General features: G+C 41.2%; 2 protein-coding genes across 6 annotated transcripts in view; one reads left to right on the top strand and one right to left on the bottom strand.

The window, feature by feature from the left end:
- Nucleotides 1-2,392: 2,392 nt before the first annotated feature.
- HNRNPDL (heterogeneous nuclear ribonucleoprotein D like) lies at nucleotides 2,393-8,151 on the bottom strand. Of its 3 annotated transcripts, none has more exons than XR_001854557.3 (9): nucleotides 6,917-8,106; nucleotides 5,961-6,129; nucleotides 5,695-5,856; nucleotides 5,106-5,237; nucleotides 4,873-4,987; nucleotides 4,187-4,357; nucleotides 3,792-3,884; nucleotides 3,317-3,421; nucleotides 2,393-2,652 (listed from the first exon to the last, which is right to left on the bottom strand). XR_001854557.3 is itself a non-coding variant. In XM_037021133.2 (9 exons), exons 2-8 carry the CDS (start codon nucleotides 7,357-7,359, stop codon nucleotides 3,814-3,816), a joined length of 1,263 nt encoding a protein of 420 aa, XP_036877028.1. In that variant the 5' UTR covers nucleotides 7,360-7,911; nucleotides 8,022-8,151; the 3' UTR covers nucleotides 2,393-2,652; nucleotides 3,792-3,813. The 3 variants fall into 3 exon arrangements, 2 of the variants coding, with proteins under 2 accessions (XP_036877028.1, XP_017525204.1); XM_037021133.2 differs by lacking the exon at nucleotides 3,317-3,421 and having other exon boundaries at nucleotides 6,917-7,911; nucleotides 8,022-8,151; XM_017669715.3 differs by lacking the exon at nucleotides 3,317-3,421 and having other exon boundaries at nucleotides 6,917-8,105.
- A 104-nt stretch (nucleotides 8,152-8,255) lies between these two features.
- The window catches only part of ENOPH1 (enolase-phosphatase 1), a 92,792-nt gene continuing 75,063 nt past the window's right edge, over nucleotides 8,256-25,984 (top strand). The window contains exon 1 of one of the 3 annotated variants that reach the window (XM_073237405.1): nucleotides 8,256-8,582. In XM_073237405.1, the coding sequence (XP_073093506.1) occupies nucleotides 8,499-8,582 (84 nt within the window). In that variant the 5' untranslated portion in view covers nucleotides 8,256-8,498. The remainder of the gene's footprint in view (nucleotides 8,583-25,984) is intronic. The other 2 variants (XM_037021134.2, XM_037021135.2) reach the window with 2 other exon arrangements.

Here is a 25,984-nt window from a genome sequence, read left to right as displayed (position 1 = left end):
AACAACCTCTGAAATGATATGCCCCGCTGAAAGGAGGTATGTCTCTTGAGTTACTGATAAAACTGGAGATTAAATGGACACTTAGCACATGTTCAGCATTACCATTAATTCCCAGACCACCACTATATTTTGTTTTATAAAAAGCAAAGGTAAATTTTTGCTATACAACCAAATCTAAAATCCTACATCCAACTTGACCTATGCACACACACTGTATATACACACAAAATCCCAACCAATCCTAAAAGAACAGCTTATTTTATGGCAATTTTTCAATGATTTGTATGAAAACGAACCAAGCTATGTTGCTTTTGCTCTGAGACCACAGTAGATGTCTATTAGGTTGTAAAGTTTGAGGAAGACTTTTTCAGTGACATCACTAGACAGCATCGTCAAAAATTCCAGTTTAACCACGGAGTCCTTGAATCACCTTTTCAAATCGAAACTTTGCATCCTGTGGTTGACATCCAATCAAATCTTGGCAATGGGTAGTGATAAACTTTTGATGTCTTTGTATTAAGATTAGCAAGGGCTCCCCATCACAATTATGAAAAAGATCAATGGTAACAATAAAATTGCTTATCCATATTAGTATCCCAAGTCATCTTAACTGTTTCTGATCTTGTAAATGTACTTATCAGACGAATATTAATGTTGACATTGTTAGGACGAATAACATCACACACAACTTAGTCAAAAACAATCCAGGAAGCATGAACAAGATGGAGGTTGTCTGTCATAGATACGTCATAATTTCTACCTCAACCCCTCCTACCAACTTGTCAAATTACTTTAGTGTAAGACCTTCACACTATCATTCAGTACCTAAAGCACTTAGCCTTGGCCTATTTACTTCAAATTTTTATCAGATGGCATCTATAGGGCCTAGACCTGGGAAGTCTAGAGCCCTGTGGAGAAAAATACCAAGTGCATTCTCACTCCTTCAACTCAAGACAATCTATTTCTTCACTCACATATATCAAGACTTGATTGAAGAGTTTGGATTTTGTTTAAAAAGCTTTTATTCATTTATCAGGGAGGACAATCTCAACATCAACTTGTCACCTAATCAATTTAAATGTACAGGATTCACTGCCCTGAAGACACTGCACCTACTGACTAACATAAAATGAAAATCTGTTGCCTAAGGTTGCATATTCAAATACAGAATCCCTTCCAATAGCCAACATTGTACTCAGCCTTAGGTTAAGGTCAAATAGCAACTAGCAGAACAAGGCCAAGGGTATTTATAGCTTGAAAGCCCAGCAAGTACAAACATCATTGGAACAAATTTTCAGGCACCAAGACACAGGTTCAAACGGTGTAAATTCATATTGGAAAATGAAGTCAACTACTCTGCATGTAGTATGTGTCCCAAACCCCAGTGGCCAACGTGGAACCACAAAATGTAACTTCAAAACTAAATTCCACTAAATATAAAATTCAAAGCTTGGATTTTACCAAGGAAACCCTCAAAAAGTCTAGGGTTAAAACTGCTTTTTAATGCACCATGAAGATCTGCCATGACAGGATCTGGTCACTTAAGATTTGCATTTACATACTTAAGACTGAACTGTACCTTTCCTACTAGGTCTTCCTGCGTCTGAATGTGAGTATGCTTACCTACTTGGCTCATGCACTAATTAATGCATTATATTGAGACTACCATGACTTTTTCTAAAAACTCACACATCATAGTTAACACTCAATAGAACTTTCTAAGTATGCCCCCAAAGAAAGAAAGTAATTTATTGTTTGGTGCTTGCTGTAACATAACAGTACAAGTAAATTAGACTTCACCAGAACTTTTGTTCCAACTTTAGTATAATTTCAAACCTGTGAAGTCCTTGTGTTATAATGTAATCACTTTTGATGTAGCTACTATCAGTTTGACAGTCCTTCTTCCCTGGGTATCTGGTCATCATCAAGAGAACATTTAAAGTCATGACATCATGGGTAGCCAAAGCTCCTCCTAGCACACTATTAAATTAGATGCATTTAGCAAATGGCTTTCCAGACAGGAACAAAGCAAAATCTTTTCTACTCATCAAAGCTACCAACATGCTTTAAAAGGTACATTATCTCCAAACTATAATCCAGAGAACTCAAGGTCTACTACACAAAGCTTTCACTAAGGACAGCACGATAGCATCTCCAGATAAAGGAAACATTTAAAGGTGTGGTGGAAATCTCGGTTAACCAACAGGAAAAATGAGGACTTAGAACACAGAATGCATCTAACAAAAATAGGGAACAGGGTGACACTGTAGCTGGCTATTCATAAAGGACCACAGTTTTTTCCTATAGACGATACTCTCTACAAAATGAACTGGGCCTTAATTATTGCTTATTTAAATTATTTTACAGAGCTATTTAGTACCCGACGCAGAAAAACAATCACAAAGGAAGCATTTATTTGAGGTTTTAACATGAAATCATACAAAAAAAATTTGTATAAACACAAATCCACATCCAGTCATAACACAGATAGCAAAAGACAAAGTAAAAACAAAACTAACTGGCAGCTATATACAGTTGGACACACTTGTGTCTTGTACACTAGAAAGTCTTTTACAAAATAATCATCTTAGATCAACAGAAGACCAATCTTCAATATCGTCCTGCAAGATGGGTTACTTTAGCAATCTCCCCCTAGAAATAAAAACAAAATAGCAATTACATTTCTGCAACTCTAGTAAGCTTTCAAAGGTCCACTTTCATGAATTGTTTTAAGTCCTCACTTTATTCTTTTCTTCAATTAAAGATCATATGCATAAATTGGCAAAAAAATTCACCCTGGAGTTCCCAAATGATATTCAAATTAAATTTATTTAGAAAAGTACCTGGGAATGCAATCTTCCCACATTCACAGTTTGAACTGTGCCAGACTAAGGTCTACTAGAAGTAGCTCTAGTAAGCCAAGTAAAATGCCATTACAACAGACAGAAATTTCTAATAGGCTTATTTTATTCCAAGGAAACAAATTGCTGTGTGCATATGATCTTTAATTTATATCCCAGATTTTAAAGTTCTTGTTTTGGTTTGTAGATTTCACTATTAGCTATAAAAAGAAAAAGCAAGCATTAAATCTTAAAGAATGAACACTTAAAATGAGGCTCCACAATTGAAATACAACACTAAACAGAAGACCAAAATGATTAAGCTGTAAAAAGGCATTTATGTACTTTAACTCCTGCAAAAAACCATTTAAGTTAAGTTTAGACACTTAATCTTCAAAAAGATTAAAAAGAAGCCAAAGTCTGAAGTTTTCCACTTTAATCTTTACGCTGGTACATGAAGTTGGAAGAGACCATACCACAGGACAGCGTTTTCTGGTGTATGCCTTGCGCTCTGCCCGCAACGTGCGACCCCCAGAGATAGACGTGGTCAGGGTGACACACGGCCTGCAATGAAGTTCCCGCTGGCGGGTACAAACAAGGTATAATGTCAGAGTCAGAAGACAACATTCTTGTTTTCCTTAAGTTGTACCCATTTCAGTACTTTACCTGTTAATAGTTCTAAAAAGTTTAATTATTCCTCTAGACCACCTGGTACACAAAGCAAACAGAAAAACTCTTAAGTTTTTCTGTAATACTAAAGAGAGATAAGACTTTAAAGTTAAAGATCTATAGACATTTTAGGCAAAACAGGCTCATAAAGCAATTAAAAAAATCAACAATTTAGTAAGAACAGACTACGTAATATTTTGTTTTTACGTTATTTTTCATTTGTCTATTGATCTTTAAATTAAATTAGACATTTCCACTGGCTTCTTGGACTCTTATACACACCTGTTTATGCCAATGTCCTCCTTCAGTATGGCTGGTAATTGTTTTGGTGATTGCCACCCCCTCGAGATGCCTTGCCATAAGTGCTCTGTTGGCCTATTTTAAAAGACAAAAAATTCTACTAAGAATTTTCTATAAAACGGTCTCACTACACATTCTACTTAAAAGCTATTAAACATGTAAAACAATGCATGCCAAGTATAAAAATTAAATATTTTAAGTCATTATAGAACATTTGTAACCAAAGTCATAATCACACCCATTAACTATAAAATGCCTCCAAAACATTAGCTCCACACACTTATAAATGGAAAACCCAAACAACTTCAGAATGGGATTGTACTTTAACACTAAACTTTAATACCACAGGTTTATGAAATTAAGTTAAATATTCTTACCACTGTAGTCTGCATATCCCTGTCCATATCCATAGTTCCCATAGTTATACCCAGTATAATCATAGCCGCCATAGCCACTATAGTTTTGATCACCACCATAGGCACTATTGTAATTTCCATATCCTTGATCATAATAGTTATTAAATCCTTGGTTCCAGTTTTGGCCCTGACCTGAAACAATACACGATTGTTAGGACACAACTTCTGACCCCCAATCTCAACACAAAATGATGTGTTTCTGTTCCTTACACCCTGCAATCTTAAAAGGTCAGAACGGACATTTATATTCCTGTATGGGAAAATAGCCATTTCAGTTTTCGTAACAAGGGAGGCAGAAAGACCAACTGTGTCAGTATCAAGCTTCCTTAAACCTAATGGAAAATCAGAATAAAGATGGGAAGATTGTTTAAACTTTACAACAAGGACTCCTGCCCAAGAAAACCTATCACACCATGATGTTATCATGTAATCTTAACTCTAACAGTATTTTCTTCAGTGACGACACTCAAGAGTGGCTATTCTCTGAGCAGGTGAAAACAGTGAACTAAAAAACAATACCCCACCAAGAAGCATTTTTCACGTTGTAACAGCTTAAAATTTGGTACTACTTTCTTGTGGGCTTATTCATATTTAGCAGTTACAGCTTAAACCACTGAGCCAAAAACCAAGAAATAAGCCTCACTCACCTCGGCCTCGACCCCTAGTCCCACCTCTTCCTCCAGCTGCAGCACCTCTTCCTCCTTTCTGTTGTTGCTGTTGCTGCCTGTATACCTCCTTGGGTTGTGCAACTTTGATTTCACACTACAATCAAATTTAAACAGAGAATAAACAGAATTACTGAAGTTCTAAAGTCATTTTATCATCAAAACAAATTATTACATGTACCAGTTTTAATTTTGTTTAATTAAAATGGCTTTACCTTCCCAGAACCAATTTGATGGTATCTGCTTTCTAACAATTTCTTTACTGGCTCTTCATCTGTGTATGTGATAAAACAGAATCCTCTTCTTTCATTTGTTTTTGTATCCATGGGAAGTTCAATATTTTCAATCTGAAATCAAGATACCTACACTCAAGATCATCCAGTAATGGTAAAGCGCTACCTAAAGGTTTCAAAATGCTACAGGTCCCTCTTCCAAGCTTCAACATGTTTTTCCAGCCAGATGATTTATGTACAGAAACTGCTTTACTACCATCAATTTAGAATAATTTGTTTCATCTGCAAACCATTCAGAGCGGAGAGCACAACTTCATTTAGTATTTCCTACCCAACAGATGCCACCAGTTACTAAGTGGAATGGCCACACCAAAGCATACTCGTTTTGGCCAATAGATACTCATTTCCCTTATTTTATAGCACATAACCAGCGAATAAGGTGACTAGAAGGGACCTACGCAGTAATTTGATCCCATTTTCACCTGACATGAATTTGTTCTGTAAGTGAACCAGGGATGATTAAAAACATTATCAAACGTAAAATACACATAAACATAATCACACAGCGCACCTCTCCGAAAGCTCCAAAATATTCTTTAATTTGTTCTTCAGAGGTATCCGGGCTCAGTCCACCCACAAAAACCTTTTTTGGCGGTTCCTTTCCTTTTAAAGCTTTGGCCCTTTTGGGATCTATCAATTTGCCATCCAATTTGTGTTCTTTCAGTTCCAAAACCTAGAAGACAGACTTATTTAATCTAACAGCCACACGTAACCTACCCAACAATTTGGGAGGGGAGGGGAAAGGCACACAGAAGCAGCACAATGAAAATGTGCTACCTTATCAACACTAGCAGCGTCTTTGAAAAGCACAAATCCAAATCCTCTTGATCTTCCAGTGACTGGATCTGTTTTAATTGTACAGTCTACAACTTCCCCAAATCGAGACAAATATTCAGTCAGATCCTTCTTGCTTGTATCCCAACTCAAGCCTCCAATAAACATTTTACTGGAAACAAAAAGTTTTTAAAAAAAGGTTAGCAACAGTCAAATGGTATTTCAGTCCTGCGATTATGTTTAACTACGAAATGCAGGGGATGTTTGCCCTTAAGAGCAGAACAATTTAATCCACGCTTACGAATACATATTAAGAATAAACCACAAAAATCTCCAAACCCTATAAACAAACCTCAAAAATCTCCAAATTCTATCGAGGTCACTTAGACAAAACTTGCTCTCCACATTGCATAATATAAACGTGGCCAACAAAACGTTACAGACTTAGTTTAGAAAATTCAACTTCGTAAACTGATCCCTCCCAACTTAGCCCTATTTCCTTTCTCAGCTGTCAAGCCTAGGTTCCACCTAAAGAGCCCGTTATACCGCCGCGTGCTGGTGATCTGGGTACCAGTCGTACACTGGTTCTGGAACCAAGAGTTCCCTAAACTCTCTCCAAGAAAACTGCGCGGAGCCGCGACAGACAATGAAAAGGCGGCGGTAGCAGCAGCACGCGGCGCAGCGAGGACACCCCTCCCCCTCGGGCCCACGCGGCGCCTGCGCACTCAGGACGCAGATGCCACCGCCCTCCTTCAACCCCTCCAACCCTTCCCCCACCTTTCGCGGCCCTCTCGAGTCAGCTCATCTCTCCCTTCCCCCTTCCCTCCAAGCTGGTGGGACCTAGCGGGCACGTGGGGAACCGATTAGGGGCAGGAACTGAGGCAGCGCGCGGCTCCCGAGGGACGAAGGGCGCGTGAGGGGCGCCGGGGGAGGGGGAAGAGAAGAGAAGCGTGCAGTACCCGTCATCCTGTTGATTCTTGCTCGCGTTAATCTTGGATCCCTCTGCGAATTCCTCTATGTTGCTGTACTCATTCATGTCCTCCATGGTTGCGGAGTTGTCGGCTGTGGGGTGCTGGCGCGCAGTTCGAGTCGTGGCGGTAGCGACGGCGGAGCGTTGTATGGAGCTAGATTTAAAATGGCGGCGGAAGAGATCCGGGCGCCGCCTGCGCCCTCCCTTTATAGCCGCCCCGCCTGCCAATCGGGAGGGCTGCTGGGCGGTGACGTGGCGCTGGGGCCGTCGCGCCCCCTGCCGGGCGGAGGTGGAAGCAAGCGACGGGAGGAGCGGGGCGAGCTGCCTCGGTGCCCGCGGCCGCCAATGGGAGAGGCTGCGGGAGGCTAAAGTAGCGGGAGCGGAGGGAAACAATGGCGGCGGCACATGGGAAAGCCGGGGAGGAACCTCCATCGCGGCCCTCCCGGTGAGGAGCGAGGTCGCGGGCTTAGGATGAGAGAAGCGTTAGAAGAGAAAAACGAAGGGGCGAAAAGTCCTGGGGTCAAAAATCCCGAGCAGCGCCGTCACAGGGCCACAGACCCCCTTGCCTTGAAAGCCTTTGTCTCTGCCGTCCGGTTCAGCCCACTCTAGCAAAGAGCCGTCAACCCCGCCTCCTTCCAAAGCCCACGGTCCCCTAGTGCGGAGATGCTGCGACGAGTGCTGCTACCGATTAGCACCGAGGCCGGAAAACGGCGGACTGCGCGGGGAGCCAGCGACCGAGGCGGCGAGCGCGTCTGCCCGTTCGTCGCCGCGCGCACGCGTGTTTTGTCCTCAAGCTGGTTGGAACCAGCCGAACAGGAAGCGGCCGCGCGGCGGCCCCTCTGGGCCGTGGCGCTACGCGGGCGCCTCTTCCGCTACCGCCGCAGGCGCGCAGGCTCTGGGGCGCGTCGGGCCTCCCTAGGCGATCAGCCGGAACCGCGGCCGATGTAATCAGGCAAACCAGGGCCCAGCACGGCCTCTTGCAGGCTGAGAACAGGAGGAGGGGCGCGGGCCCGGTCAGATTACTATAAATATGCCAAATTGGAGGCAGTGGGCGGGGAGGGGTCTAGGTGTTGTAGAGGGCAAGGGGCACTCACATCCCCGGCGCGCCACTCGCGGGGCTCCCGTCTGCACGTGCCCCGGGCCTCTCCCGCTCGCTCAACCAGTCTGTGGAGAGCGCGCACTCGTCTCCCGCGTTGGCTTCTTTGTTCCCGCCCACGCGAGGCCCATTTTGACGGATCGGGTTCGGCCCTCTGACGGCCAATCGGCGTCAGCGTCTTTACCTCTCCCCGCCCCGTCTTGCCCCGGGAGGGCCTCCCCCTTCCTTGCTCACGTGGTCTCGCCTCCGCCCCTGGGCAGTTCGGTATTTCAGATCCCCTGTACAGCCGGCTTCTGCACTTCCAGGGGCACGGAGGTGGCTTCTCCAGCCAGTGCTTCTGGACGCGCGCGGTTGCCAACTCTGAGGGCCCTTGCGCGGCTGTAGGAAACCTAAGACCGTGCTGGGGGCGCAGCCGGCACCGCCCTCCGCGCTCAGTACGAGTAGGCCGATTGTCGTGTTAGCCTCCGGTAGGGAAATGGTTGTGCTTTCGGTGCCCGCCGAAGTCACTGTGATCCTGTTAGATATCGAAGGTACCACAACTCCGATTGCTTTCGTGAAGGTGAGGGGCGGAAGGGAGCGGGGAAGTGACTTGTGCTTAAAACCAGTTTAGAAAAAAAATTTTAAAGTTATTACAGACCTTGCACTAGAGACACGAGGCATAGGAGAGGCGGTGTGGCTTTGCACCGCTCTGGGATGGGAGGGAGCCGAAAGGTTGCGGCGGGTTGTGGGGATGCTATTCCTCACCGTACCGTGTACACCCTCTCGGGTTACTGCTCTTGGTTAGATGCAGATGTGTGGGCAGGGATGGAGGTGGTGGTGGGAAAGGGCCGAGAAGGATAGGTCCGCCCGGGCGGGGCGAGGCGATGTGGGCGTCTCCCCAGCCCTTGGGCAGGTGCGCCTGCGATTGCCGCGCAGGTGAGCGACGCTTTGTGCTGGGTCGGGCCTGAGAGTCGCGCAGCCGCGATTCGGTTGTCCTGGACGCTTCTAGACTCGCAAAATGGGAAGACTGAAGCGTCAAGATGATTTCAGGTAGCTTTGGTATCGTGGTCGACAATAGCTACTCTTCGCCCCGCCCCGCTCCTGTTTAGTGGCCGAACTGCACACTTGATGTTATTGGACCTAGGCACTGTGGAACACAGCGCTGATGTATTAAGCTGTAGAACAAACAGGTCTGGATTCCGTTTCTTTTCCCCAGAAAACCATGGAAACTTGAAGCTCTTATCCATAGCCTTCCTCCCTAGGGTGGCACTGTTAACCACCACTCATCTACACTTAATTCATATGCTTGCAATTTTGTATTTTAGCCGGTTCCTTTTTTATATATATTCGTCTGTCAGAGTATCAGGTATTAGTACTAATTTTTTAGAATTTTTCGGATCTAGGGAAGCATAACTAAAGGGGTTTCCGTAGCTTAGTAGTCGGTATCACAAAGTAAGAGAAACTCACCTTCCACCAAACTGAGCAGCCTGAGTTTTAATTTTTTAAAAATTAGTTGTATTTAAAAAAATTATCTGTGAGGAATGATTTTCTTGATGTGGCTGTAGTATAAAATCGGTGTACTTAAGACTCCAGTATAACAATTACTTGGCACATTTTTTAGAAGAATCACAATACCCTGCCATCTGTCTTACCAATGTTCTTAAGAAGTCTACTTTGACATTTTCTCCAAGTGTCTAATCATACTGGGGGCCTCTAGAGAAATATTCAGGACGGCCCAAATACTGATAATTGAGTTAACTGTTGTTCTTGTTGATTGTGGCATAATAACGGCTTTCTTGGAGTTTTCAGAGAGGAAAAAGATTCTTCATCTTTGTGGTTTATAGTTTACAGCTATCTCTATTCTGACTTTTATCTTGCTTTCCACAGTCACCAGGAAACAGGGATAAAGACCCTGGAGGTAGTGATTTGGCACAGGATATATGTACCATTCTTAGCAAGTTGATTAGAAGAATAAAGTAACTCATGCAAATCAATTTTGTACAAAACATAATCCCCACCACCATGTCTTCTGACAGATGACCTTATGACTCATTTCTTGGAATCTTTGTTTATGGCAGACTTACTCTTGAGTTCTTTCTGAGAGTAAAAATGCCTTAATGGCCCAAATAGATTTTTTTTTTTTTGGATTTGGCATGACTGTAGGCAAATTCAAGGCAGGCTGCAAAAATGTGTTTCGGGGATCTTGTTTAAAGGATTGTTTCCTGTGCCCTGTCCTGTAGTCAATTATTACCATTATTTTATTAATATTAATCTATATAATGTTATTAACATTTCACATTAATTTATCAAAACTGATGTTTCTAAAAGTATGTTCAGAAGAACTTAAGGTTTGTGTGGGTGTTTATAGTAATTATACAAAAAGGGGATTCTATTAAATGCACTTTTGGGATAATGTTAGGTTATACGTGGTCAGCTAGATTTCTTTACTGCACGATTTTCAGAACCTTTATATCAAACATATGTCCACGCATGTATGCTGAGTCTTCAAGAGAGTACTTGAACAACAAAAAAACTTAAAAGAGTATCTCAACAACTAATCTGAGTGTTAAGTGATGTTCTACTTTATTAGTCACATTAGGTCTGTGAATATGTAGCCATACTTCCTGTGGAATGATAACAGGAAACAAGCATTGAGTACTGTATACATTCTCAAAAACTCTGTGAGGTGTATATAACTGTCTACACTTAACTGATAGGAAATGAAGGTTTCGAAAAATTGAACACATCTGCCTGGGATTTGAACCCAAATGATCTTACCTAACTCTTACTCTTCACATTATTATATTCGACCTCTGAAATGGGAATCACAGTGTTTATTCCATCGTCTTTGCTTGGCTGCTATGTATATTAAATCACACAGTTGTTATGAGAGCACTTTAATCAATATGAAATACCAAAAAATATAACAAATTTCAGTTTACACAACCTCTTGGTGATACGTTTAGGAGTGAATCCTTGAACCAGAATAACTATAGCTGAGTCTTTAATTTGGGGATTTGGTTCTGCAGTCAGTGTATACTGTGAAAATTGGGTATTGTTAAAAATCGCCTTTGAAATGCCTTAGGAAGTCATTGGAACTCTTTGGAAACTGATTTCCGTCTTTCAGTCAGTCATATGCAGCTTTCCTTTAGGGTTGAAACGTATTTCTGCCTTCAGTTGAGCACCAGTAGTTGATTTGGGATTAGGTGATATAAATGAAAAATATGTGTGACAAACATTGGCCTCACACTGTTGAAGACACTTGGGGAACTGAGACTTGTCCAGGGCACAGAACACCCTCATTGAGTGGAATGGCTGACAAATTGCCAGCACTGGTTATGGTCAATTTTTCCTCTCTTTTTTTGCTGACCACTTATAGTTGCATGTGTATATATGATTCAGCTTAACTACATTTACATAACATGAACAACCCTGGATCTTAATGGGATTCCATAGAATCTTCCCAGTCAGGAAGTGGTGTTCTCTGGATAGCCTGTTGCTCTGTCAGGGCATGCCTCAGCCCTTTATGGCTGACAGCAACAAACAATAGCTTTATCTACAAGTAATTATCTTATTTTCTCTGAATTTCATAGAACTGTCAAATTTCTAGAGTGGGAAGGGCACCTAGCTGGGATCATCTAGTGAATTTTGCAGTCAGCTGATTTATTGCTCATACAAGGCAGTTGATGCCTTATGGGAATGTCCTGTGTGAGGGTCATCACAACTTGGGGCCAGAGCAGATTTCCTTGGATGTTCCCAGTCCATGTGAGGCCTCAAAGCTACCATCCCTGCCCCTCACTGTAGGACACGTGCCTCTGGGGTTTGTTTTCTTTTCAGGGATTGACAATGATTCTCTACAGTAGTCATCTCCCAAAATTCTTTGGTCATGTACACCATCAGCAGAATTGGAACAGGCACTGCCAGTAGAATTTATAAATTGCCTACATGTATTACTGTACTGTGTTATAAAATATTTGGAATTTAAAGATGAAATTGAAGTAATATAAACAAGTGCAGCTATATTCTCTTTCTTTACCCCATTGAAACGTCTTGCATGCTCCCAGTATACATGTGCCCCATGTAACCACTGTGGTGAAGTAATAGTCATTTGCAGACTTTGTGTGTTGTATTCTAATGTTTTTAGTCTGTAAGCCTATGAAATGACACCATCACCAGTCCCTGTGGTTATCCTGTCAGAAACCTTAAACTGTTGTGTGGTTGGGGAAAATTATCTCTTGTTCCTGAACATGCTCTTAATTTGGTGGCTCTCCTGTTGTTATATGTCAGATAACAACAGTTGCGGAACTTATGTTCTGTAAAGTCACTGTGAACACTTTGACAAACACTGAATCATTGCCCCCGGAGAAAATACCAGGTTAGGTTCCTGTGAGCCTCTGGTCACGTTTTTGTGAATTGATTAATACATAACTTTGTCTTATATGTGTTTCTGTTTACATTGTTTAATATAGATTGTTGTTCACAAACATTGAACTTATAGCCAGTGGCATTGTAACTCAGCTTTAAGAAAGCTTGCCTAACACATACATTTTCTTCATAAGGCACATCACAGCTTCCTGGCTTTGAGAACACTAGACAGTGAGTGCTTGCATCAGGACTTTGCTTGGGGGCCATTTTAAACTGCAAAGTCTGCAACAGAAAGCACAAAATGTGAAGAATGTGACACTAAACAGACTCTGAAAAGGCCACTTGTTTAAAATATCAGTTGTGAAATAAGGCAACTCATTACCTCGGCTGAGAGTGTATACATCACACGTTTGAACACTTTTGCCACTTGGCACATGTACCTGTCCACAAGTGATTGGGAAAGTACAGTGAATATTGATTTGGGGATACAAATAAATTTGAGTGAGTAGGAGAATTCACAAATATGTAAAGAATGAGGACTGACTGTGTAGAACAGTATTTATGAGGATGGTTTTGGAGACTGCAGGTCTGGATTAGCATTCTGGATCCTCCGTATATGATTTGTGGGAAATTAATGTCTCTGAGTCTAGGTACGTATTTCCTCAGCTGTACTGTGGGGATATCTATGTCATAAAGCTACTGTGAAAATTTAACGAGTGCTTAGCCCTTTATAAAAATCTTTATAAGAGGAGGAGGAGCCAAGATGATGGTGTGAGTAGTTCAGTGGAAATCTACTGCCAAAAAACAAATATATTTTTGGAAATACAACAAATGCAACTATTCCTAAAAGAGAGACCAGTGGATACAGTACAACAGCCAGGCTACATCTACATCTGCGAGAACTCAGCATCTCACGAAGGGGGTAAGATACAAGCCACGGCGCGGGGGAAACTGAACACCCCCCACCCCAGCTCCCCGACGGGAAGAAAGGAGTCAGAGTGGGAAGGGAGTGAAAGCCCAGGACTGCTAAACAACCAGTTCTAGTAATCCGCACGGGGAGCACAGACACATGGTGCATGGTGTGCTGGATATTAGAGAAATGGGAGGGCAAAATCTGCGAGCAGGTCCCCGCAACCGGCTCCCCTGGAAAAAAGAAAAGTGAGTGCTTTTTGAAAGTCTTAAAGGGACAGGGACCTCACAGCTGGACGGAATCGTCCCAGCACACTCAGCCCAGAAGCTGGGAATCCTGGGAAACTCCAGGTGACCCAACCCCTTAGGCGGCCCCACAGCTCTGAAGCCCCTCACAGCGATGAGCAGCCAGCCAGTTGTTCCCCCAGCTGGCACGGACCCTGACACACTGGCCCAGTAGCACGCAAGCTGGCAGTGGCGGCTGAGTGAGCAGCCCAGAAGTGGCCCGCGCGAACGGGCAGTGGCAGCAGCTGAGCGAGTGGCCCAAAAGTGGCCCGCGCGAGCCAGCAGAGCTGGCCAAGGGAGTGGCCCACACAAGCCAGTGACGGCTGAGTGAGGGGCCCAGGAGTGGCCCACGCGAGCCCGTGGCGGCGGCAGCCAAGTGGCCTGGGAGTGACCTCACCCCAAGCAGCCACCCAGAGTCTCCTCCCAGAGCACAGCCACCAAGGCCAGACCCAAATGCAGCGGTCAGCACGCAGCTGCCCGGTGGGGCCACCGCTCTCGCAGGAGAACACACCTGGGGAGCCTGCCACTCCCTGCAGGGCTCTGCCCTACCCTGACGGAGATCCTGCCCACAGCAGCTTAGGGGGTAAATCCGGAGGCTGCTCCAGGAGTGCAGGTAAGCGACATAGGCAGCAGAGCAGAGCAAGGCGACGAGCAAGCAGGAAAGGACTTTGTTTTCCCAGCTGACACACATGCTACCTGCCTACAGTTACCTCTATCACCATGAAAAGGCAGAAGAATTTCGTCCAGTCCAGAATTACTGAGACAACCCCCGAGAGAGAGGGCCTGGAGAGGTTGATTTAACCAATCTCCCTGAAAAATAATTAAAAATAAAGGTCATAACCATGCTGATGGATCTGCAGAGAAATATGCAAGAGTTAAAGGATAAAGTTGGGAGGGAGAATACAGAAATAAAACAGTCTCTGGAAGGACTTAAGAGCAGACTGGATGAGGTGCAAGAGGCTGTTAATGGAATAGAAATCAGAGAACAGGAACACAGAGAAGCTGATGCAGAGAGAGACAAAAGGATCTGCAGGAATGAAAGAGTATTAAGAGAACTGTACGACCAATACAAAAGGAACAATATTCGCATTATAGGAGTACCAGAAGAAAAAGAGGAAAATAAAGGGATAGAAAGTGTCTTTGAAGAAATAATTGCTGAAAACTTCCCCAAACTGGGGGAGGAAATAGTCTCTCAGACTATGGAGGCCCACAGAACTCCCAACACAAAGGACCCAAGGAGGACAATACCAAGGCACATAATAATTAAAATGGCAAAGATCAAAGATGAGGACAGAGTATTAAAGGCAGCCAGAGAGAGAAAAAATGTCACCTACAAAGGAAAACCCATTAGGCTATCATCAGACTTCTCAACAGAAACCTTACAGGCCAGAAGAGAATGGCATGATATATTTAATGCAATGAAACAGACGGGCCTTGAGCCAAGAATACTGTATCCAGCACGATTATCATTTAAAATGAGGGACAGATTAAACAATTCCCAGACAAGCAAAACTTGAGGGAATTTACCTCCCACAAACCACCTCTACAGGGTATTTTAGAGGGACTGCCCTGGATGGAAGCACTGCTAAGGCTAAATAGATGTCACCAGAGAAAATAAAATCACAGCAAAGAAAGCAGACCAACCAAATACTAACTAAAGGCAAAAAATAAAATCAACTACTCACAAAAGCAGTCAAAGGAACACAAAGGTGTACAGAATAAAACACCTCACATACAAAAAATGGAGGAGGAGGAATAAGAAGGGAGAGAAATAAAGAATCATCAGACTGTGCTTATAATAGCTTAATAAGTGAGTTAAGTTAGACAGTAAAGAAGCTAACCTTGAATCTTTGGTAATCATGAATCTAAAGCCTGCAACGGCAATAAGTACATACCTCTCAATAGACACCCTAAATGTAAACGGACTGAATGCACCAATCAAAAGACACAGAGTAATGGAATGGATGAAAAAGCAAGATCCATCTATATGCTGCTTACAAGAGACTCAACTCAAACTCAAAGACATACAGAGACTAAAAGTCAAGGGATGGAAAAAGATATTTCGTGAAAACAAAAGGGAGAAAAAAGCAGGTGTTGCAGTACTAGTATCAGACAAAATAGACTTCAAAACAGAAAGTAATGAGATAAAGAAGGACATTACATAAGGATAATGGGGTCAGTCCAACAAGAGGGTATAACCATTATAAATGTCTATGCACCCAGTACAGGGGAAACAACATATGGGAAACAAATACTAACACAATTAAAGGAGGAAATAGAATGCAATGCATTCATTTTAGGAGACTTCAACACACCACTCACTCCAAAGGACAGATCCACCAGACAGAAAATAAGTAAGGACACAGAGGCACTGAACAACACACTAGAACAGATGGACCTAATAGACATCTGTAGAACTCTACACCCAAAAGCATCAGGATACACATTCTTCTCAAGTACACCTGGAACATTTTTCAGAATAGACCACATACTAGACCACAGAAAGAGCCTCAGTAAATTCAAAAAGATTGAAATTCTACCAACCAACTTCTCAGACCACAAAGGCTTAAAACTAAAAAATTGTACAAAGAAAACAAAAAGACTCACAAACACATGGAGGGCTTAACAACATGCTTGTAAATAATCAATGGATCAATGACCAAATTAAAATACAGATCAAGCAATAATATGGAGACTAATGACACTGACAGCATAAAGCCCCAACTTCTGTGGGATGCAGCGGAGGCAGTTCTAAGAGGAAAGTATATAGCAATCCAGGCCTATCTAAAGAAGGAAAAACATACCCAAATGAATAATCTAAAGTCACAATTATTGAACCCTGAAAAAGAAGAACAAATGAGGACCAAAGTCAGCAGAAGGAGGGACATAATAAAGATCAGAGAATAAATAAATAAAATTGAGAATAATAAAACAGTAGCAAAAATCAATGAAACCAAGAGCTTGTTCTTTGAAAAAATAAACAAAATGGGGGCCTAGCCAGACTTATTAAGAGAAAAAGAGAATCTACACACATCAACAGAATCAGAAACGAGAAAGGAAAAATCACTTCAGATCCCACAGAAATACAAAAAATTATTAGAGAATACTGCGAAATCTATATGCTAACAAGCTGCAAAACCTAGAAGAAATCGACAGCTTCCTAGAAAACCACAACCTTCCAAGTCTGACCAAGGAAGAAAGAAAATCCAGACAGACCAATTACCAGCAACGATATTGAATCGGTAATCAAAAAACTACCCAAGAACAAAACCCCTGGGCCAGATGGATTCACCGCTGAATTTTATCAGACATGCAGAGAAGACATAACACCCATTCTCCTTAAAGTTTTCCAAAAAATAGAAGAGGAGGGAATACTTCCAAACTCATTCTATGAAGCCAGCATCACTCTAATACCAAAACCAGGCAAAGACCCCACCAAAAAAGAAAATTACAGACCAATATCCCTGATGAACATAGATGCAAAAATACTGAACAAAATATTAGCAAACCAAATTCAAAAATACATCAAGAGGATCATACACCATGACCAAGTGGGATTCATCTCAGGGATGCAAGGATGGTACAACATTAGAAAACCCATCAACATCATCCACCACATCAAGAAAAAGGACAAAAACCACATGATTATCTCCATAGATGCTGAAAAAGCATTTGACAAAATTCAACATACATTCATGACAAAAACTCTCAAGAAAATGGGTATACAGGGCAAGTACTTCAACATAATAAAGGCCATATATGACAAACCCACAGCCAACATCATACTTAACAGCAAGAAGCTGAAAGGTTTTCCTGTCAGATCAGGAACAAGACAGGGATGCCCACTCTACCCACTATTATTCAACATAGTAGTAGAGGTCCTAGCCACGGCAATCAGACAAAACAAAGAAATACAAGGCATCCACATTGGTAAAGAAGAAGTCAAACTGTCACTATTTGCAGATGACATGATATTGTACATAAAAACCCCTAAAGAATCCACTCCAAAACTACTAGAACTAATACCAGAATTCAGCAAGGTTGCAGGATACAAAATTAATACACAGAAATCTGTTGCTTTCCTATACACTAATGATGAACTAGCAAAAAGAGAAATCAGGAAAACAATAACATTCACAATTACATCAAAAAGAATAAAATACCTAGGAATAAACCTAACCAAGGAAGTGAAAGACCTATACCCTGAAAACTATAAGACACTCTCAAGAGAAATTAAAGAGGACACTAACAGATGGAAACTCATCCCATGCTCTTGGCTAGGAAGAATTAATATTGTCAAAATGGCCATCCTGCCTAATGCAATCTACAGATTCAATGCAATCCCTACCAAAATACTAACAGCATTCTTCAGTGAACTGAAACAAATAGTTCTATAATACATATGGAACCACCAAAGACCCCAAATAGCCATAGTCCTGAGAAGGAAGAATAAAGTGGGAGGGATCTCACTTCCCAACTTCAAGCTCTACTACAAAGCTACAGTAATGAAGACAATTTGGTAGTGACACAGAACAGATCCATAGACCAGTGGAACAGAATATAGAGACTCCAGACATTAACCCAAACATATATGGTCAATTAATATATGATAAAGGAGTCAGGGACATACAATGGGGAAATGCAGCCTCTTCAAGAGTTGGTGTTGGTAAAACTGTACAGCTACATGTAAGAGAATAAAACTGGATTGTTGTCTAATAACCCCATACCCAAAAGTAAATTTGAAATGGATCAAAGACCTGAATGTAAGTCATGAAACCATAAAACTCTTAGAAAAAAACATAGGCAAAAATCTCTTGGACATAAACATGAGTGAGTACTTCATGAACATATCTCCCTGGGCAAGGGAAACAAAAGCAAAAATGAACAAGTGGGACTGTATCAAGCTGAAAACCTTCTGTACAGCAAAGGACACCACCAATAGAACAAAAGGCATCCTACAGTATGGGAGAATTTATTCATAAATGACAGATCCGATAAAGGGTTGACATCCAAAATATATAAAGAGCTCATGCACCTCAACAAACAAAAAGCAAATAATCCAATTAAGAAGTAGGCAGAGGAGCTAAACAGTTCTCCAAGGAAGAAATTCAGGTGGCCAACAGACACATGAAAAGTTGCTCCACATCGCTAGTCATCAGAGAAATGCAAATTAAAACCACAATGAGATATCACCTCAAACCAGTACAGATCGCCACCATCCAAAAGACAAACAACAACAAATGTTGGCAAGGTTGTGGAGAAAGGGGAACCCTCCTACACTGCTGGTGGGAATCTAAATTAGTTCATCTATTGTGGAAAGCAGTATGGAGGTTCCTCAAAAAGCTCAAAATAGAAATACCATTTGACCCAGGAATTCCACTTCTAGGAATTTAGCCTAAATATGCAGCAACCCAGTTTGAAAAAGACAGATGTACCCCTATGTTTATCGCAGCATTATTTACAATAGCCAAGAAATGGAAGCAAGCTAAGTGTCCATTAGTAGATGAATGTGGATAAAGAAGATGTGGTACATATGCACAATGGAATATTATTCAGCCATAAGAAGAAAACAAATCCTACCCTTTGCAACAACATGGATGGAGCTAGAGGGTATTATGCTCAGTGAAATAAGCCAGGTGGAGAAAGACGAGTACCAAATGATCTCACTCATATGTGGAGTATAAGAACAAAGAAAAACTGAAGGAACAAAAACAGCAGCAGAAACACAGAACTGAAGAATGGACTAACAGTTACCAAAGGGAAAGGGACTGGGGAGGATGGGTGGGAAGGGAGGGATAAGGCGGGGTGGGGTAGAAAGGAGGCATTACAATTAGCATGTATAATGTGTGGGGGTGTATAGGGAGGGCTGTGCAACACAGCGAAGACAAGTAGTGATTCTACAGCATCTTACTACGCTGATGGACGGTGACTGTAATGGGGTTTGTGGGGGGGACTTGGTGATCGGGGGAGTCTAGTAAACATAATGTTCCTCGTGTAATTGTAGAGTAATGATACCAAAATAAAAATACCTTTATAAGACAAATGAGTAATAGGATCTGCCATGCTTACAAGGTGGTGAGGAAGATAGAATGAGCTGCAGTGCAGTAGTCTTTGAAAATTGTAAATCCCTATAGAAACACAGATTCTAATGCAGGATGTGTCAGACTGGTAGAGACAGAAAGTGCTTGTGAAGGGTTAGCATGAAAAAGGGGAACTAACATTTACTGAAACCCACCTCTAGGATTTTTTCCTACCATGATTACTTCCACCTCTGTTCCTTATTGCCCTATTCAGAAATACGTTAAGAATGAGATGTAGAACACTACTAATGTTAAAGAACTTGTGGAAGCACTGGAGTGGCAGGATGGCCTTGCTGAGTAGTAGTTGGCTTGGTTAAAGTTCCTTTCCCCATTGCTTAGAGTAGTGTTTCCCAAATGGATATACATTCGTGGTGGTGAGAGGATTTCATAACTGGGTCTGAGTAAAATCAAGAGGTGGCTAGAAAATACCTCTGGCCTTAATTTCTTATTTCTTATTCTAGAACCTTCCGTGTCAAGGCTCTTACATAATCTTTCAATCCTAATCAATCTTTCCTTCCTTTCTCTCAAATTTATTTGAATACCTATTATGTGCCAGGCTCTGCTAGGGATCCAGAATCCTTAAGACCTAGCTGCCACCACTATGGAACTACTAAGGAAGACCAGTATAAACACAGGTTATGTTTCTATCATCAATATCCTTTGTGGTTTCCTGTTGGTTAGGAAATAAAGTTTCAACTCCTGAACTTCAGTGAATTGGGTTTTCCAATTTACTATCCATCTATTCCTTTATTCATTTTATAGCTGAACATGCCCATTTGGTTCATGCCCTTTCATGCCTCCACCATTTCATTAGGTTGGAATGTCCTTCCTCTCCCCAAGTGCAGGCTGGTCCATCTCATTAACTTAAAAAATTCTGCTAGGCTGTCTGAATACAGAGGTAAGACCTGCTTCTGTTCCCAAAGAACTTTTGTTTAAACACAAATTCCAGAGTTCTGTACTGCAGGGCCACATATTGGCCACTGTAGCAGATGCTGCCTTGGGGTGCTGTACGTGTGTCCTGTTTTCCAGCAGTGCTGAGAGCTCTGCGGGGCAGACTCCAGAGTCTCACACAGGCCTGCACATAAGGCATACAGTAAATGCTTGGTGACGGGTATGATTCCAGAATGAACATGGAAGAGGCTCGGCTTAAGTTTCTGTTAGCTTCTGCCCTCCTTGCTATTTCAAATTTCCTCAAGATGGTACTTTATCTTATTAGAACAGCATGTGGTTTAAGTGTTTGTAGAAAGGCATTAGGATTTTCATTGACTCAACATTTCTAAAACCTACAAGTGTTAGAGGAAGAAATCAACTAACAGTGGAAATTGAAAACCATAGAAGACAGAAATTTTATTAAATTAAAACTAAGTGAAAAAGCTAAGTACATTATTCTATGGAAACTCGTGTCTGTTAATGTGAGGATAGAGGAATGTGTTTTTTTCCTAAATTTTCCTCAAAAGTTAATTGACGCTTGTTACAAATTGCAAATATTACAGAAAAATATAGTGTAGAGGGTGAATGCACTCTTGCTCCTACCACCCAGAGACGACCAGTAAGAGTTTGGTGGGTATTCCTCCTGATTTTTTTCCTATGTGTACAGTAAAGTCATTTAGATCCTTCAAAGAAGTGTAGTCAAATTTGTTGCAGTCGGGGACCATGAGAATGAGAAACAGAATGACAATAAATGCAGAGGGCTTAGACTCCCTCTGGAGACTAAGCACCAAGTCAGTGCTCCCCTGCACTTTTATTAAGTTACAGCAAGCAAAAAGACAGGCAGGGATTAATGATTATAAGATGAGTTTTTTCATCAAGCTGAACAATTGCAAACTAATCACCTCTTAAAGTTTCTCTTATGTCTCATCAAGTCATCTGGCCACGTGAGTCTCATGGTGTGTTCCTTATCTGGATTTGCCTCAGAAAGGATCACAAGAACTGTTTGCAGTCCTTGTCACATCGCTCATGACTCGCACCAGATTCCAAAATGCAGCACCTATTCTTCTCAGATTAGTTTTGTCTATAGATTAAATTTACACAGGAATTAAATTACAGCAAGGTTAACTGCTGGGGTATCTATACAGATTGACCCCCCAAAAGCACTAATTTTAATATATAACCCCTGCTTTTTAAATACGTAAGTAGGCCTTATCTTGCTCAGATAAACTTTTTAAGGATATCCTGTGTTTAGCTCTGTAAAGTCCTACCTTGTCTGATGGTTCTTAAAATTTTCCATTCTTACGGGGCACTTCATGTCACCCCTCCACTAAAGAAAAAAAGGTATTTTTATAGTAAAAGTTTATTTTTATATACAACTTTGGGTCTTCATTTTTGATTTAAAAAATTTTGAAATTGGCTTTGGTGGAGGTGTAGGGGTCAGAAGAGGAGTGGGAAGCCAGCCCACCCTGATCCTGTTGCACCCGGTTCTCCATGACCTCTAAAGAATGTGTGGAAAGTTGGTAGCCCTGTCCTCAGAGGCCTTCCTGGAACCTCTTGGTACCCTTCCCGCAGACTCCATTCCCAAAACACAGATTCCATTTTAAAGACCAAAGTCTTTAATACAGAAAAGGATTCTTTGTCTTCTGTGGATGTGTACAAGGTGTTCATATCTTAACTTCATTTTCTTTTCAATGACTTATTATGTGGTCTAATAAGAAGTTCCTTTTCTTAAATCTAAAGAGTGTGGAGCTGACATCCTTGACTGAGTAGAGAGAGACTAAGACATGTGTTTTGGAAACTAGTGGTAATCCCAGCAGAGGGACCTGGATGGAACTTTGGAGAGGAGTGCCTGGTCAGACCAGTGTTGGCAGTTAAGCTGGTGTGCTCCAAGAGGCTGGCTGACCTCTGGGCTGGGCCTTGTGTTGGTCCAAATCATTGTAAGTTTGCTAAGCTAATTAGTTTCTTTCAACTGGGATGATCCTGCTTTGGGGACCTGACCCTTCAAATTAACAAAGTCCTGGTGATAAACTGTAATCATGACTTACTAATTTGTGCTTCTGTAAAATGGAGGAACTAATAGCACTGGTTTCATAGGGTTATTATGAGAACTGAAATGAAGTCATTAGGGTCATTCATTAATCAATTCATTGAGTAAATTTGGAGATCTTGGTAGCAGTGGCAATGGTGAGAAGTAATTAGATTCTGGATATATTTAGAAGGTTGGGTTGATGTGATTTGCAGATGCATTGATTGGATGTGGAACGTGAGAGAAAAAGAGGAATAAAAAATGACTAAGGCATTTGGCCTGAGCACCTGGAAGATGAGATTGGTGGATTTGGGAGGAGTAGGATTAAAGGGTTTGGTTTTAGAGATCCAAGTGGAGATTTGGGGTAGGCAGTTGGAAAAAATTGGTTTGGAGTTCAGGGAAAAGGTTTGGGCCAAAGCTATGGATTTGGGGGTCATAAGCAATAGACAGTATTTAAACTCATGAGATTAGATGAGCTCACTAAGGATCGACTGTAAGTAGAGAAGTGCCTGGCATAGCAAGGATTCAGTAAATGTTGGCAGTTACTTCCACTATTACTACAGCTAGTCATATCATTACTATTTCTTGGAAACAAATAGTTACAGAACTGCCAAGTGAACCAAACTCATTTTCTTGGTATAGTTTTTTTTGAGAAACCAAAGCTGTATTAGAAATTTTATAGGTAACATAATATCAGTATCCAGGGAGTTGGGTGATCCTAGTGAGTTGTGCTCCCCAAAGTCATCCACCCACAAAGCTGAATTGGCTCAGGTATTGGGATTCTGTAGGCCTGGGTTTGAGACCTGGCTTTACTTTATACCGGCATTGAAACCTTTCTGAACCCAGGTGCTTCATCTATTCAAAGGTATCACTTTGTGGGGGTGGTAGGTAGATTCAGTAAGATAACTGTCAGTTCCTTCCCCTTCTCCTTCACTGTAAGGACCAGGCCTAACTCTGGGCCATTCAGGTTTCCCTCTCTGGAACTCATGAGATAGTAATATCGTGAGTCTGTGCTTCATTTTTAAGCCTTATCGCAACTGCTGGCCCTTTAAAATGATAACCTTGCCTTGTATGCTGTGATTCATTGCAAGTAATCAGATTATGGTTTATCTTTTTTACAGTTTAATTTCCTTAATAGGTGTGTGTAGGGGAGGAGGGGGATCCCTGCAATAGGATTTTAAAGCCACTTTTGTCAGCAACATAATTTTTAATTCACTTTGAATGCAGATGATGAAATCTAATGTTCATTCCTAAAAGCTTCAGCTTTCTAAGGGGAATGGTTATATCCCTGCTTACCCCATGAGGATAGGGACAGGAAAGTTATCACTTCTGAGCCCCTGTGGTCCTATGTAGCAGCCAGAGTACTGAAATTTCTCTATAGTTCCTAGTATGGTCCTAAGGGAGGATATTAAGGAGCAATTCCAGTACCACAGTTGCTGAAGCTGTCTGTTTAATGGCATGGACCACTCTAAGAAGTAGTAAATTCCCATCATTAGAAGTGTTCAAGCAGGTACAACTTCCAGTTATAAAATAAATAAGCTCTGGGGATGTAATATACAGCATTGTAACTGTAGTTAATATTGTATTGCATATGTGAAAGTTGTTAAGAGAGTAGATCTTAAAAGTTCTAATCACAAGAAAAAAAATGTAACTGTGGTGATGGATGTTAACTGGTCTTTTGTGATGGTTATTTTGCAGTATACTGCATACATCAAATCATTATGTTGTATCCCCCAAAACTAATGTAATGTAATGTTGTTTGTCAATTATATCTCATTAAAAAAAGATTATACACTTCTGTTGTAGAAAATAGATATGCCCCCTCCCAAAGAAGTTTTTTCCTTGTAATTTCATGAACTAGAGAGAAATTCTACAAACATTTATGTCCATGTTCCCCTAGATTTTGTTCTGTGCATTAGTCACCAAAAACAGGATTGTGCTCTGTATACTGTTTGTGACCTGTATTATTACTTAGAGAATGTGGTTTGTTTTTAAAAGTCATCAACTACTTAATTCTCCTTCGCTTTTTATCCTCTGAGAGTAATAGAGAAATAGTAACCTACCAACATTGCCTTTGTGTTTAATTTTCTGGCTGAAAAAATTGTAAGTTCTCAAGTACTATAAATCATTTGTGCTGTGTGGTTCCATTGGAAGGCTTTTAAAATAGTTCTTTAAATAACTGTACTCTAAGTATTACCCATTACCTTTCTATTCATTTTCTTCAAAGGAGACTTGAGTAAATACTATAGCAACAATTTTATTTTTATTGATTCTATGACCTTTTCTTTAAGACAACCACTTGACCATAAAGCAGATCCATATTTGGACTTACAAACATTTAATGAGGCAAATTCTTTAATTAGATCTTCAGAAATTTTGTGGCCCTTAAGGGAGTTCTTTCAGAAAGCTACCATTGAACTGCATAGAGTAGTATAAGTTGCTGCTTGCATAGTATCCCCTTTAGCATTTAGTGGAATTTAATTATAGTCCCCTGAAAGAGAAATGCTCTCATTTAGTTCTATAGCTTTTGGTTATATGTGCTACTTAACCATAACAACTCCTTAGGTGCCTGGTGTTTTGTTCCTTCAGTTTTTCTTTGTTATACTCGACAAATGAGTAAAATTATTTGGTACTTGTCTTTCTCTGCCTGGGTTATTTCAGTGAGTGTAATACCCTCCAGCTCCATTCATGTTATTGCAAATGGTAGGATTTCTTTTTATGGCTGAATAATATTTCATTGTGTATATTTACCACATTTTCTTTATCCATTCATCTACTGATAGACATTTAGGTTGCTTTGTTATCTTGGCTATTGTAAATAGTGCTGTGATAAACATAGAGGTGCATTCAGTACATTCATTTTGCTGTGTTTTAGAGTATGAATATATCCCAGCTTGTTTATGTGTTCTCTAGCTGATAAAGATTTAGGTTGTTTCCTTTTATTTTGCTATTATACCCAGAGCTATAACATACTTTTTTTTTTTTTACTTTCCTCCTTGTGCTCAGGAGTTCGAATTCTCTAAGAGTTATGCCTAGGAGAGGAACAGCTGTGTATGTGCACCTTCAGTTTTACTATGTCTGCATACTAGCATGTGGTAGGGCCAGTTTGCAGTTCTACCAGGGGGTGTGAGTGGAGGAGAGATACTAAGTAAGAGAAAGGAGGGGCATGATGGAGGCCCTGAAAGGAAAATATTATTTTTTATTACATAAATATTTAAGGAAAATTAGAAGCATGTCAGTTCAGTAAAAAGGAATCTCTTGTAGAAAAAGAAAGCTGTCAATCTTAGCTTTTCATTTTCCTTCTTTAGATCCAAGAATGAGTTTTTTTTTTAGCTTAAACAATGGGCTTTTCTGTCAAGCATCCTGAAAAATTTGCTTGATTGAACT

The sequence above is a fragment of the Manis javanica genome, chromosome 5 (assembly GCF_040802235.1).
Source record: "Manis javanica isolate MJ-LG chromosome 5, MJ_LKY, whole genome shotgun sequence".
Taxonomy (NCBI): Eukaryota; Metazoa; Chordata; class Mammalia; order Pholidota; family Manidae; genus Manis; species Manis javanica.
The sequence above is the reverse complement of the archived record's forward strand: the minus strand, read 5'-3'. Positions and strand labels throughout refer to the sequence as shown.

Coding starts and splice junctions, on each gene's coding strand:
- HNRNPDL (XM_037021133.2), bottom strand. CDS start 7,359: ATGGAGGTTCCTCCCCGGCTTTCCCATGTGCCGCCGCCATTGTTTCCC. Junction 5,857..5,960: donor ACGCTGCTAGTGTTGATAAG/GTAGCACATTTT, acceptor TCTGTCTTCTAG/GTTTTGGAACTGAAAGAACA. Junction 5,238..5,694: donor ATTTTGGAGCTTTCGGAGAG/GTGCGCTGTGTG, acceptor TCTTGATTTCAG/ATTGAAAATATTGAACTTCC.